This window comes from Nematolebias whitei, chromosome 20 (assembly GCF_014905685.2).
Source record: "Nematolebias whitei isolate Nwh7 chromosome 20, NemWhi1, whole genome shotgun sequence".
NCBI lineage: Eukaryota > Metazoa > Chordata > Actinopteri > Cyprinodontiformes > Rivulidae > Nematolebias > Nematolebias whitei.
The window spans coordinates 4,447,827-4,461,802 of record NC_056517.1 but is presented as its reverse complement, the minus strand read 5'-3'; the positions used below and the strand labels follow the sequence as shown (position 1 = coordinate 4,461,802).

Genomic DNA, 13,976 nt, shown 5'->3' with positions numbered 1-13,976 from the left:
GCCTCGGATTTGGAGGAACTGATCTTCATCCAGGCCGCATCGCATTCAGCCGAATGCGATGCGGCCTGGATGAAGATAATGTATGTCAAGGAAATGTATTATAATAAGAATGAACTGACCATTTAACATTTACATTTGTTTAGGTCTAACTTTGACTTGTTAAAGGCCTCAAGATGACGTTTTTGTGAAGTAAATTGAAGTTGTAAAGTAAATTGAGGTCAGAAACTCGGACCACACAACAATTTTAATTCGTCTTTGTTTCCGAAACGTTGACAAAGCGCTCAAATTAAATAAAAATAGCTTTTATGTCCAGTGAAATGCTGTGAATGTCAATACGGCAACTTGACATAATACACATTTAATTCAATATTTTAACAACAGTGCATGCTATAGATTACAGTAGCTACAACAAAATAAAACTATTTTAAGAAAGAGAAGTATATTAACACAGAATAAATAGTGCTATTAAATGACATGAATTAAGTACTAATAAAATACAGCAGTTATATAGAAACAATACAAAAAGTAATTTTTGTCTCCCTATATTTACATCCTGGTAAAATAGTATTTTTTTTTCCCGTTTATTACATTTTCCATTAAAACACTTGTTTATTTTTAGCGTTTTTCCCCATTTTGTATTGTTTAGTGCGTATGTAAGCATGGACCAGACTACAACACCTAAAGGCTAGGCCAGCTGAAGGCACCACTCGTTACAAATCGAATGTAATCAGCTGATGTTTCCACCTTCGCTCCGTGTTTCACCTGTTTACCGTGAAGTCAGAGCTGTTCAGCCTTTCCGTTTATTTTCAAAGTAGCCCTACGCTAGTTAGCTACGTTAGCACGTCAACGCTGCACTTTCCTCCAAAACAAACCCCCGAGTGCGTTCGAAATGTAGACAAAGGAACTTAAAACGATCCCCTTGTTCAAGATTTCATAGCTCGCATCAGCTGATTTGTGCTAAATTAAACCTTAAACGAGGCTGGTACAAACCGTGGTTAGTTAGCACCTTTAGCTTCGATTCTTCCCACAGTTCCGGTGTAGATGAGCTGTTAGCTGCTAGCACTTACTGGTTGTTAGATAGCCAAGAGACTAATATTAACTACATAACCGTGTAGTTATTATCCCAGAAAACACACGATAGCAGCAAACTAAGAGAGCGCTCATCAGTTGGGCTAAAAAAAATAGCTAAGCAGACGACTACACCGCTTAAACAGGCAAAATACACGATTTTTTACATGAACGTACCTGGGTCCACACACCGAACCGTTACTGTGGGCTTTCTTGTCAACAAGATGTGTAAAATTGTCTCCTGAAGCCAAACAGAGACGCTAAAATTTTATATTTTTTTAGAGCTGAGCAGCGGACAAACTGTGAGCGCATCAAAGGCCAAATGAGGTTACTGCGCATGCACGCAAACCCAGTGACCCTGCGCTGCTGAAGAGAGAAACAGCGCCCTCTGCTGGAATGATGCCGGTACTGCACCGCGGGGCGTTTGCAGGCTTCTCTCGTGGTTTACAACTTTATTTATAAAACACTTTAAAAACAACACCGATGCACTAAAGCCTTAAACGTTTTGTCGTTTCTGCTTATTTTTTTTATTTGTTTTTGCTGCTTCAGAGATGAGTTCACAGCGGCATTTATAGTGCATATAATATTTATACATTTATTTAACTTTGTGTTTTTGTAAATACTCTCATAAACACCCGTTTAATAAAATATGTAATAAACAAAGTAACCTGAACATTTTTAATTAATTAGATAGATAGATAGATAGATAGATAGATAGATAGATAGATAGATAGATAGATAGATAGATAGATAGATAGATAGATAGATAGATAGATAGATAGATAGATAGATTTATGAATTTTGTCCGATTTCCCGTGAAGGGCTCACCGTGCGCTCCCCGGCTGTTTCCTATTTGACTGATTAGCCGCAGAGTTTCTGCTGTTTTTGTAACTAGAAATGTGAAATTGACCAGAAAGAGGAGCGTTTTACTTCTTTTTGGTCAAATAGAAAGTGTTTAGAAGATTTAATTTAAAACAGAGAGAGAGAGAGAAGCTGGTCTTTGATTTCTAGAAGCTCGGGGATGTTTATTTGGTTGTTTTCATCCCTCTGCGCGTTTTATTTCCGATAGTCTGAGCGAGGACGTGAATCAAAATGGACGGTAAAGTTTATTCCTTTTAACAAGTCAGCTCCTAAGTGCTAAATTAATTTATTTGAATAAGTTTTAAATGCTTTCTGCAGATGCAAGCCAACAGCCACATTTTGGTAATGGAGAGCAGCGAGGTCACCACCCCAGACCTTTTTTCTATGTCCAGCCTCCTCAGCCATATTATCTGTACCCTCAGTGGCAGCTCGGCAGCCCATACAGCCACTTTGGGTTGCCTGCAGGTATGAAGATATTTACACTTGCATTTTCCTGTTATCTGTTGCAGGAAATCAGGATTTGCTTCCCCCTGTTTCTAGGTTTTAACCACAGCCGTCCCTGTATGCCTCCTTACCCATACATGCCATACCCTGGCTTTGTTTTACCGCATGCTCCTTTATATCCAGTGGACTACAGGCGGATGTTTGAGCCTCGTTTCCAACACGCCTCTGCCTGGGGCGACGCGCCTCGCCAGCAGCATCATCCTCAGCCTCACGGGCGTCGAGAAACGACCTGCTCGGGCGCCCAAACCGACCCCAGCGATGCCATAAGCAAGCTCATCGAGTGCCTGGATAAAATTCGAGCCACAGATCTGCAGAGCGCGGACAGAGAGCTCGACTCTGGCATCGCTTCGCAGTCGGCAGGTTTGTCTCCAAGAGAAGAGAAGAAAATGGAAGAGGAGGGTCGCTCTCTGTCAACACCTCGTGACTGTTTGGGGTCACCGGCTGCGACCTTCATGGACTCCACTGCTGCAGTTTACGATAGCGAGTCCAGCCAAGGGATGTTGGATGCACTGAGTCCACAGGAGCGCTGGACAGGACGACTGGAGGAGGAGCTGCCTCTGGACAGTTCCTCTCTCCATGAGGAGTGTTCACTGAGCACACACTTTGTGTCACTTGAGAAAGAGGTCACAGATATCCAGACAAATATCTCAGTGTCCGACTCGAGTGTCCTCAAATGTGATGCCGAGGAACACCTGAAGGCCACACCATCGCCTAAGCTGTCACTTCAAGAAGCAAACGGCAGTGATAAAGTCTCAAAATTAGGAGATCTGGGAACATCTGATGAAGCTAAGCCTGATGAAAGCTGCCAGATCCTCAGACTGCCCTTTGATAGTGTTCTGACTCCTGGAAGTGGGTGCCTGTCGTCTCCATCTGCCTCGTACTACAACTACCTCATGCAGACGACACATGAGCGCATGAGCGTGCTTAGTCCGTCTTTGGACGAGCTGTCCTCCAGAGACGAAATGTTCTCCACGGACCTGGATGACGCTGATCTTTTTCCTAAGCATGTGCACGCTGGTAATAGGCTCGCTGACGTTGATGCTGGATCCCCTCAAGCAGCCGACGACGGCCCCCTCAAGCTGTGGCTGCCGTATACAAAGAAGTTCGCCTGTTCTTGTTGTGGGAGAAGTCTGACGACGGGGACAAGCAGGAGTAGAGTCCACAGCCCTAAACTGTACATGGACGAAGCCGGAGAGTCTGAAGAGGAGGGCAGATATGGACGAGGGTGTGAGCAGCCTGTCAGAGTGGTTGGGAGGAAGCATTCTGCACCCAGGAGGACTCGGCCCGTCTCTCCGAGACATGCAGCCAAGCCTTGGAGGAGAAGCCAGTACGTCCAGCTCTCAGAGCCGGTGAAACAAGAAGGTCAGGCAGAAGCTGCAGAAGCTGAGACTGAAGAGTTGGACAGCAGCGAGCTGCAGTGTAGGACGTGTCAGGGTGGGGCAGCTTATTTTATTTTACTCCGGTGTTGTAAAGATATTGCATCTTAAATGTATGAATTAATTCACAGACGGACTCTGCAGAGAAGATGTGACCACAACAGACCGGGGCAGGTGGACTGATGGAGATGTAATTCCAAGGAGGAGACGAGGAGTCCCTCAGCAACGACAAGGTGAATGCAGCTGCAGGTCAGGGGGAGGCTCTTTAGCTTATGTGCAAAGATGCAACTTAAAAGTCCACACACGGAAAAAAATCAAAGTCCACGAGTTGTTTTTTATTGCAAATGATTAATCAGGGATGAAAGATCAACCAGGTTTAAAAAGACACATTCTCAACATCAGATTGTCAAAGTCTTTTAGATGAAATCTATTTTAGTGCTGTGATCCAAACATTCTGTTTAAGTTTATTGAACTAGAGCAACATTTTCATCACCTGTGAGATGCATGACCAATCAGAATCCATCCAGTCATAATGTGGTGAAAGAGTTACTTCCTGCCTGCTTCATATTAAACAGTGGGGGCCCCTGGGGGCCAATAAAAAGCCCAACAATCTGAGGGAGTCTGATGCACATTACGCACGTACAGAGGTGATGCAGGGGTTTATCTAAATATGTTGCCTCACTTTAAGCTTCTTCCTCCCAGTAAATCAGTTCAGATGGTTTGATGTGACTGACTGGTCCAGCTGTTTGTCTGGAAGACCTTTGAGTCAGAGCTCCAGTGTAGTTGATGGTGAATCATTGTTTCCCTGAATAAGTGGATCTGCTTCTTTTCCTGCATCGCTGTCAGCAGATTCACCAGCATTTCATCCTGTGACCGTTTGAGGCACAAAGTTCATTTAAATATTAAGACGGCCAACTTATCTGCATGATTTGTGTGAGCTGTCGGGTGTTTTCAGAACAATAATTTTATTTAAGGAGCTCCATTAATCTTTACTGTAGTTGACCATTGGTACTGAGGTCCACACCGACAAATACTGTAAATACTACAGTAGTGCCTTGATTATTGTGGGGGTTACATTCCAGACACCCCCACAATAAGTGGAAAACTGAAGTAGGAACGTTGTATTTATTTTAGCATTTATGTATTTTAAGGCTTTAGAAACCCTTCCCACACTCTTGCAATGTTCTAAACTCTTAAACGTTGTCATTTTAACAACTTGCATATATGTACTGTACAGTAGCTGCAGTAAAATTTTAAATGGGAACTCACCAGCCTTGGTCTGGTTCTGGTCCAGTTCTGATTGGCTCTCTGCAGAGCTGAGCATCAGATGCTTCTAGAGAGAGCTGGACCTTCAGATAGCCAGTACAAAACCACACAATGGTCCCGGTCGAGTCCAAATAATCCAGAGGGATCCAGATTAAATAGTCCGGGTGCGCTCCGGAGGGACCTCCATGCAACGCCTCCTCGCTCAAGAGGATTCCTGGGCCGGCGAGCAGCGCTCGGATTGACTGATGAGGCTGGAAGTAGTTCTGGTCCGGTTCTGATGCAGTTCTGATCTGCTCTCTGCATCCACTCAGCGCCAAAGTCTCTATAAATAAGGGCCGAACGTTTTGGTCAGGTTTGGATCGGATCAAAACTTTCCCTCATTTCAGCAGAAAGCAGTGGCCAGAAGCACTGTTGTCTTCTGGGTAATGTATTTCTTTTGGACTGGCGATGCAGTCTAGGCTTATTGAAAGAACTACAAAATGGCAGCACCTGTCAGAAGTATTTTTTTTCGTTAACTTTTTATCCCGTACCATCCCAGTCACGTGGGTAATGTTAAAGTTGACAATCGGTGAAAAACTGCAAAGTAGCGAAGGACTACTGTATTGGAAATAATAAATGAGCAGAAAAAATGATCTAGTGTTGGAAACTGAAACATTTTTTTTCCACAGAACTCTCAAGTTTCTCAAAGTGTTTATATGAACTTTAAGTTTCTTTCACTCAGTGGAAGTCTCCAGGCCGACACAATTAGAAATCAAACACCTAACGGCATCATAGATGTTTTAAGATGTTTTAAAAAATTATCAACTATTTTTGAATCCTTGATTTAAGAAAAAGTTTTTAAAGGCTTATCCTTAAACCACTTCAACAGATTAATCTTGAAGATGGAAACCTCACACAGTGGTTTTGGAAAGTTTGTGAACCCTTTATAGTTTTTTATATTTCTGCATGAATACGACTAAAAACATCACCAGATTTTCACACAAGTCCTAAAATTAGATGAAGAACCAATTTCCCAGAAAATCTGATGTTTAATGTTGTATTTCTGCAGAAATGTATAAAATTCTGAAGAGCTCACAAACTTTCAAGCACCGCTGTAGATCAGTTTAAGTTCAGATCTGTCTGCTGCTGGAACCTGGTGAAGAACTGATCCATAACTATTAATGTGAAGCTTTTCAAACTGATCTGTTTCTCTTCACATTTATGTTTTCTGAACAAGAAAACAAAGACAAACATGAAGATGCTTTTATCAGATTGGAAAATGATCCTGTAGTAACCTGAATCTATTGGTAAGAAAAAAAAGATTTTTACAGTATGGTTTAAAAAATAAAAAATAAACTATAAGAGAAGTAAAATTAAAAGTTTAAAATAAAAACTTGGAAAATAAAATAACATTTTGACAAAATCAAGAAAAATGAAAAGATTAGAAAAAATGTGATCAGAAGCAAAGTAAATATTTATAATAGAATATTTTAACAATAGTTTGTATTTAGCAAACAAAGTTGTTGTTTTTCAGTAGGGTAACAAGTTAAAGGACACATCCCTGAGGTACCCCTGAGCTCAGTGTGATGGGGTGATGTCCAGATGACAAAACATAACATCGTCTTAGCTTTTTACATCTAATATCTGGATGTTTTCAGTTTAGCTGCAGTGTTTAAACCTCATTTCTCATGATTGTTCCATCTTTTGCTTTTCAATCCCCTGACCAGAGATGAGCACGCTGTGGAAACCGATGTACCACAGGCCTCAAGATGACCGTGACGAAGAGACACCACATCACTGGGAAAGAGGTGGTTTGCATTTGACCTTTGTGAGTTTGACAACTCGTCCCTCTGAATGTGATTTTAAATGGATTCTGTCTCTCAGGCTGCACAGTGAAAGAACCGAGATGCTAACGTTCCTCGCCAGACTTTTGAACACAACCTGTTGAACTGTAAGTGAGTGTCACCAGACAAATGTCTGTTCAGTTTTCACCAACTTTAACGTTTCTTTCTTCTCCAGGTCCCCCTTAAAGGTGTGAATGTTGAGGGATGAAGATGTTTAAAGCACCAGGTGAAGCTCACCGCACAAGAAGCATCACTTTGTATAAAAGAAGAAAAAAAATGTTGCAGTAACGCTGCCCTACACTAAAGATTATTACAGATCACCAAAACCATGGGCTTGAAGGTTGTTGCAGACGTTGTGCCACTGTTTGGGGTCAGTTCAATAAAATATTAAAGTTTTGTGGTCGGTCTTTTCTTATCCAAACATGTGAGCCAGAGAAAAGTTCTGAAAACATGAAAGAAATGCTTATCACCTGCTGCTTACACAATTTTAAACGGATACATTGGATGAGCAGCACCAAAGTACACGTCTCGTTTACCCACACTAACCTCCAAACTCAGGAAAATACGACTTGAAAGCATCTCCAACTCTTTCCAATTCATTGTGTTGCTCTGATAATTTAGATCAAACCTAAATGATTAAACAGATCAAGCCAACAAAGTCCATGCTCAATAATCCAGGTATACAATCTTCCATCTCCAACAATTTTCAGTCTGAAAACTGTTGGAGATGGAAGTCAAGATTTGCTTGTTATCCTGGCTTGGGTGAATGTGATGCAATGAAGAACAAAGAACAACCAAGAAGATCTGACGGCATCAAGGAAGTCTGGGCTTCCATAACTCCCAGTCAATGTCTCGTCACATCGAGGTAGAGAAATTAATTCCCAATCAAGTACTGAAGATTGATATTATTTTGAAAGTACCACATTTTGATTTTGTTGTGATCCTAATTTATTTTCTGCAAAAACTGAGTAGTAGTGTGGGCTGATTTCTCCACAATAAATTTTTTTTTTAAATCCTGTTTTTATGGGTTTCATGAGCTGGAAGTCCAAATTGTGAAAAATGAATAAAATACTTGAAATTGTTTAAATTGCTGGCCCTGAATCCATCATCTATTAAAGATGAACATTTTTTTGAATGGAGTTATGGAAGTTTAACAACTTTTCCATGATATTCTAATATTTTGGAAAGGGTCTGTATGTGGTGCTGCTTTGTGCACGGCTTCCCGGGCACTGAAACAGCCGCCTGCTGCTCCACTGGACTGTATCACGTGTGATGGGTTAAGCAAAGTGGACAAATTGGAGTCCTCTACCATTGTGAAAACGTGCACAAAGATAATGTCTCCTATTTTTCCTGTAGGGATAAGAAGAAAAATATCAAATGGTTGTCACCGTCAGGGAGACAGATCCAGACTGTGAGACTGTTTTAACCAAATAAAAATCTTTGGTTTATAAAGTAAAATACCCTAATTTAAATTCTGCTTTTGGGGAAACCGTCCTTGGTTTGTCTTTGTGGCTCTTGAATGGTGTCCAAACCATCTCAACTGAATTTTGTAAATGCATCAGGACGGCTGTCTTCCCATCAGAAGAGTTTTCCATCTTCCCACCATATCATGTCTAAATGTAAGTTGTTCTGAGCATGTTCTGCTTTTTGAGGACAGATTCTCAAGATGGCGCTGAGAGCTTAAGTGCATTCATGTTGGTGACTTCAATATCTTGTGTTTTTGTAGACAATGAGGTTCTGCCGTCTTTATGACAAATCTACTAAAATACTGTCATTTATGGGAACTCGTACCATAGAAGTTATACAGTCATTCTCAAAAGATCAAAGTTCATGCTCAATAATCCAGGTAAAAAATCCAACAACATTAAGATCATCTGGATGTTTTTTTCTCAAAAAAAATTTAAAAAGTCCAGATGACCTTAATGAACGTTGCTGCATTCTCAAAAGACTCAGTTTTCTGCTAAATTGGCCAGTAACTTTTATCTGAGTTAAGTTAGTTTGAGTTAAAGTGCAGGTTCTCGGCATAAATTTAAGAGTGACGGGACTAAAAGAAATGACAGTTTCAGATCAGCTTGTGTGATTCATACTGTGTGGGCAGCAAATATTAACACTCATATTGTGATATAATATGAATATTTAATATGAATACTCTGTTACTTCCCCTATGATTCAGATCTGACCCGAGGAGCTGATGGATGGACACATTTGTTAGAAAATAAGACATAGTGGCTGTTAGACCGTTATAGTGAAGTGCCCAAATAAGACTCAGTGTCATGTAGATTGGAGTCTGTACACGTGCATGCGCTCAGAGGAGACCAGCCAGACTTGGAGTACAGCTCCCAGTGATCAGTGAGGAGACTATAACCAGTGATGAACCTTAGGGCACTGTGGTAGACCGTGTCCAAGGACTGGAGAAATCTGGACAGGGCACACGTGTAAAGCACATCACTAAAATCGAGTAAGGCCATAAAGCTGAAAGTGTTTTTTAAACACCGATTAGACTTTATTGAATGATTTATTTAAATGAGCTTTGTAGAGTGCTGGATAAAGTTGTGAGCATGGGTAAATGATGGCACAGATTGTGCTGTAAAGCGCGTTGAGTAGCCTGGTTGGCTTCCAAGTTGCTGTATAAGTAGAGTCAATTTACAGTTTCACTTTTCTCAGTAAAAAAATGTTGATGGTGCTGAAATATTGAATTATGACTCATTCTGTTAGGAATTTTTTGGATAAGGTTTTATGGTTGTTTTTTTTATTACTGTAGCTGAGAATGTTAACTGCCCATGAACCACGTGTTTGAGAGCTGGAAGAGGAGCGGATGTGATACTACAGGCACAGCTGGCAGTCTGAGTTTGAGTAAGTGAGATAAATAGAGGGTATTTTTATCCAACACATTCCTTTGTTCAAGCTAATTTTTTAACTAAATGCACGTGATCTATGTATTTTTCATTACCCATTTACTTTCTGGTCACCAGTTGTACCAATGCAGAGTAGCCAGCAGTGTAAAGGAAGATGGAAACATATTGAAGTTGGACTTACACCAGGACATGTTGAAGGAAGTCCACAGAAAGTTTATCAAAAATCAAGCTCTGTTTTAAAATCACCAATTCAACAATTTGTTATATTTCACCCATCCATCCATCCATCATCTTTTACCCGCTTCTTCCATTTTGGGTCACGGGGGTCGCTGGTGCCCATGTCCAGCAATCACTGTGCGAGGGGCGGGGTACACCCTGGACATGTCTCCAGTCCATCACAGGGACACATGGAGACAAACGAGACAAACAATCATTCACTCTCTCACTCACACCTAGGGACAATTTAGAGTTACCAATCAGTCTAACATGCATGTTTTTGGTCTGTGGGAGGAAACCGGAGCACCCGGAGAAAATCCACGCATGCACGGAGAGAACATGCAAACTCCACCCAGAAGGGCCCATGGTCATGGATTTGAACCGGGGACCTGCTCGCTGAGAGGCAGCAGCTCTATCCGTTGCACCACCGTGCTGCATAATGTGTTATATTCTTTGTGGTTAACACATAAACAGTAGACTTCTTCAAGGCCTCACAAACTGGTCCTCAGAGGTCAAACTTGATTTTTAAAACATTTTTGTACGCTTTAGTTCAGACCTTGTTCAAAAAGAATGTTACAAATGAACAGCGCACCTGTCATTAAATCTGGTGTCAAACAGCTGCAGGTCTCCATCCGTTGAGCCAATCAGCTTCTCGTGTTAGATGACAGCGTCTGAAGATACTTCTTTAGATCAGCCTCTGCCTCTTAGATGAACGAATCCACCAGGCAGGAGGTCACCTGCTAAAAACAGCCTTTTTCATTGGCTTTGAGTGGAACTCATCAAGCTCTAATTGGACAGTCATCACCTGGAACCAGAACACGCCCAATCAGTGAAGCATTTGACAAGCTTGTCTCTACTTTGTGGGCCTTTCATTTCCAACCTGAAGCCCAAAGGACAGCTGTGTTGGTTTGTTTGTGGACGTCTTCTTTCTTGCCAGTAGGTACAAACTTTGTTTTCTTGCCAAGAAACATTTGATTTTACATCGTTCACGTTACATTTTGTTCAGGTATGACTGCAGCCACATCTAACTGGCAACATGCTTATGGTCTGGGCCCTCGAGGTCCAAACCCAAAGCTTGGAGCTGACCCAGCCAACCATCAGGCCGCTCCACCTCCTTCAGGACCCCCTCGTCCTGAGGAGCAGCATCACAAACCGTTCTTCTACGTCCAGCCGCCGCAGCCATACCTGCCCATGCAGAGCCTGCAGTGGCCTGTTGCTTTGCCCATGCCTGTGTCCTACAACCCGTACTACGGCTACCCTGGCTTAGGTAAGAACCAAACTCTCACTTCTCTGTTTGGTATCAAATGCTTTGGTGATCCTGGTGAAACCACTCTGTGGTGAGCCCATTTTTAAAATGTTTGAACTACTGTTTTTGTTTTTAGCAATGCATTTTACTGCAGAGGTAAAAAAAACCCCACTTCCACGTGCATTTATTTGTTTATCAGTAATATATGGAGAATGCATAGTTGATGCAAACATTATTTTGCTAATCTTAAGGTGTTTATATGATGTGCAGTGTTTTACGGCTGCCTCAAGTTTAGACTTTAAAATGCCTCATTTTTCATTTTGGCCAAACCTTCACACCTAGTTTCTAAAAACATGCTAATGCTGTAACATGGTTTCAGTCAGATGTAAAATTCAAGCAAGTTTTCAGTTATTTAGGATGAACTGAAACCCCTGAAGCTTCATGAAACCAACATTTGAAGCATTAACGTATGAGTTTATCTGGAATTTCCATGAAATTTGAGAAAAAAAACTTGTTAATTTAATCTCTAAAGTCAAAGACTCAAGAGTTCCTTTTTGACACAAGGCTGTATAACCCTTTTTAGTGACACCCTCTTTGATTTAAGGTCCAGCATGGACGGACCACACTCGTACCTGCAGGCTGCAGGTAGAGAAGTGTGAGATGCAGAACTTCACATTCTAAACGACTGACTGACTCTAAAACACGTTTAATTGACTGCACCATTTTATTAACTTGTATACATTTTGCACATTTTTAAAAAAAAATTTATTTGTAATTTTTGTTTTTTATCCTTTGTAAATATTTTATGTATTTGTAAAAAAAAAATTCTGAACAGCTGAATGGAGTCTGCTGAAGTTTTCAGTTTGGCATTCGTTGTGGACAGCAAAGACTTTCACTGCTCAGGGAAACTTGTTTCCAGATGTGCACATGACTTTGAACTTTGAATCCTTTAAAACGAACACATTCGTGTAGACCGTCTTCCAGAAAGACGGTCTGAACAGCCAACTCTACAGTTTCTTGTATTTTTTTTTTTGGTGGTGTCGTCTATTCTTATGTACATTTTTGTGTTTAAATCAGACTGTGGGGCAGCACGGTGGTGTAGTTGGTAGAGCTGCTGCCTCTCAGCGAGCAGGTCCCTGGTTCAAATCCAGGTCTGGGGGCCTTTCCGGATGGAGTTTGCATGTTCTCTCCGTGCACATGTGCATTTTCTCCTGGTGCTCCAGTTTCCTCCCACAGACCAAAAACATGCATGTTAGGCTGATTGGCAACTCTAAATTGTCTCTAGGTGTGAGTGAGAGAGTGAATGGTTGTTTGTCTCTGTGTCCCTGTGATGGACTGGAGACCTGTCCAGGGTGTCCCCCACCTCTTGCACAGTGATCGCTGGACATGGGCACTAGTGACCACCGTGACCCGAAAAGGAAGAAGTGAGTAAAGATGATCAATGGATGGATAAATCAGACTACTGCCAAAATGATTCGTGGTTCTACATTGAGATGAGCTCCTTATTACGAGTGTTCAACCAGTTAAAATACTTTATCAATGTTCAAATAAATTTTCAACAGCTAGAAATCTACGTCATGTAATTATTAAAAAGTTGGACACCAAAACAATGGACTAAAATATTTATTTCCAGAGTTTGTATTAAGACACATCTGAGGGTCATAACACAACTTTTTCAAGATTTACCTCTACCCTGGTACTTCTGTCATATTCTTTAGTAGAATACTGTGTTCCCAAGTTAATGTTTTTTTTTTTTTTTTTGTTTCTCCCCACCCCCCACAAATCGTGAGTTTTCCCAAGGCTGCCTCAGGACTAGTCTTAATGCCTCCACTTGGGACATTTGTAAGGAATCTTGCAGATTCTTGAACTGCGTTCTTCTTTTTGTCTCCTTCTAAAGGTTACAGTCTACCAATGATGTCCCATTACCAGACCAACCCTTATTTGGAGCAACCTGCACCTGGTTTTGTCGTTCCTCATACTCGCCTTCATTTGATGGATTACAGACGTGTTCTAAACCCCCAGTATTACCAGACCATGGCCTACCATGCCCGCAGGTTCCGCTACCAGCACAACTCTGCTGCCAAAGAGATGACCAGTTCTGAAGTTCAAACTGAACCACTTGAATCGGCTCACAGAACCAGCACCCAAAGCTCCCACAAGAACTCTCATAACTCCAGTGGCCCCACTGGAACAGTTTTCTCGCCAGCCTTGGCTGTACAAAAGGATCATTCTTCTGAGGTCCAGGAGAATGTACCTCCTTTGACCACCACCAGGACCCCATCAAACAGCAGCTTTGTGATTCAAACGGAGGAGGTGAGGATTGAATGCTGCACCACACCTGTGGGACTACAACTGCTACATGCTCATGAAAATGCAGACGTGTCCCACAGCTTTTCCCAAGACATGGTCCAGTGTAGTTCCCTCCTTCATAGCCTGCAAGATGAGGGGCTCCAGCTTCCTGCAGACCAGTCTGAACAAGAACTCCAAGTTTTCCCTGACATCCAGTTAGTTGGTCAACTGAGCACTAGTGAAAATATCCTTCCATTGGAGGAACCTGGGAACCTCCCACATCCTATGAACAAAAGCTCTAGTTTAGGATCTCAAGAGGTACCTTGTGCCAAAGTTGAGGAAACGAGAACTGATTTTGGCACCATCCCCCAAAATTTTAACCTCAGAGATATTCACTTGCCATTTGATCCAAAGTATCTGGATGAACTTAGGAAGATGGAGTCCACAGTCTGGTCAGCAGAAGAAAAGTTGA

The 13,976-nt window shown here is 41.7% G+C and overlaps 2 protein-coding genes across 2 annotated transcripts; both read left to right on the top strand.

Annotated features, from left to right (window-relative positions):
* The first annotated feature begins 1,912 nt into the window (after window positions 1-1,912).
* Window positions 1,913-7,265, top strand: LOC119426898 (bucky ball). The gene is made up of 7 exons (XM_037694487.1): window positions 1,913-2,167; window positions 2,248-2,394; window positions 2,470-3,867; window positions 3,941-4,042; window positions 6,782-6,862; window positions 6,939-7,005; window positions 7,074-7,265. Exons 1-6 carry the CDS (start codon window positions 2,161-2,163, stop codon window positions 6,965-6,967), a joined length of 1,764 nt encoding a protein of 587 aa, XP_037550415.1. The 5' UTR covers window positions 1,913-2,160; the 3' UTR covers window positions 6,968-7,005; window positions 7,074-7,265.
* A 3,712-nt stretch (window positions 7,266-10,977) lies between these two features.
* Window positions 10,978-13,724, top strand: LOC119426801 (bucky ball). The gene is made up of 3 exons (XM_037694381.1): window positions 10,978-11,236; window positions 13,113-13,528; window positions 13,593-13,724. The coding sequence occupies exons 1-3, from the start codon at window positions 10,978-10,980 to the stop codon at window positions 13,722-13,724; spliced, it is 807 nt and encodes a 268-aa protein (XP_037550309.1).
* The last annotated feature ends 252 nt before the right edge of the window (window positions 13,725-13,976 follow it).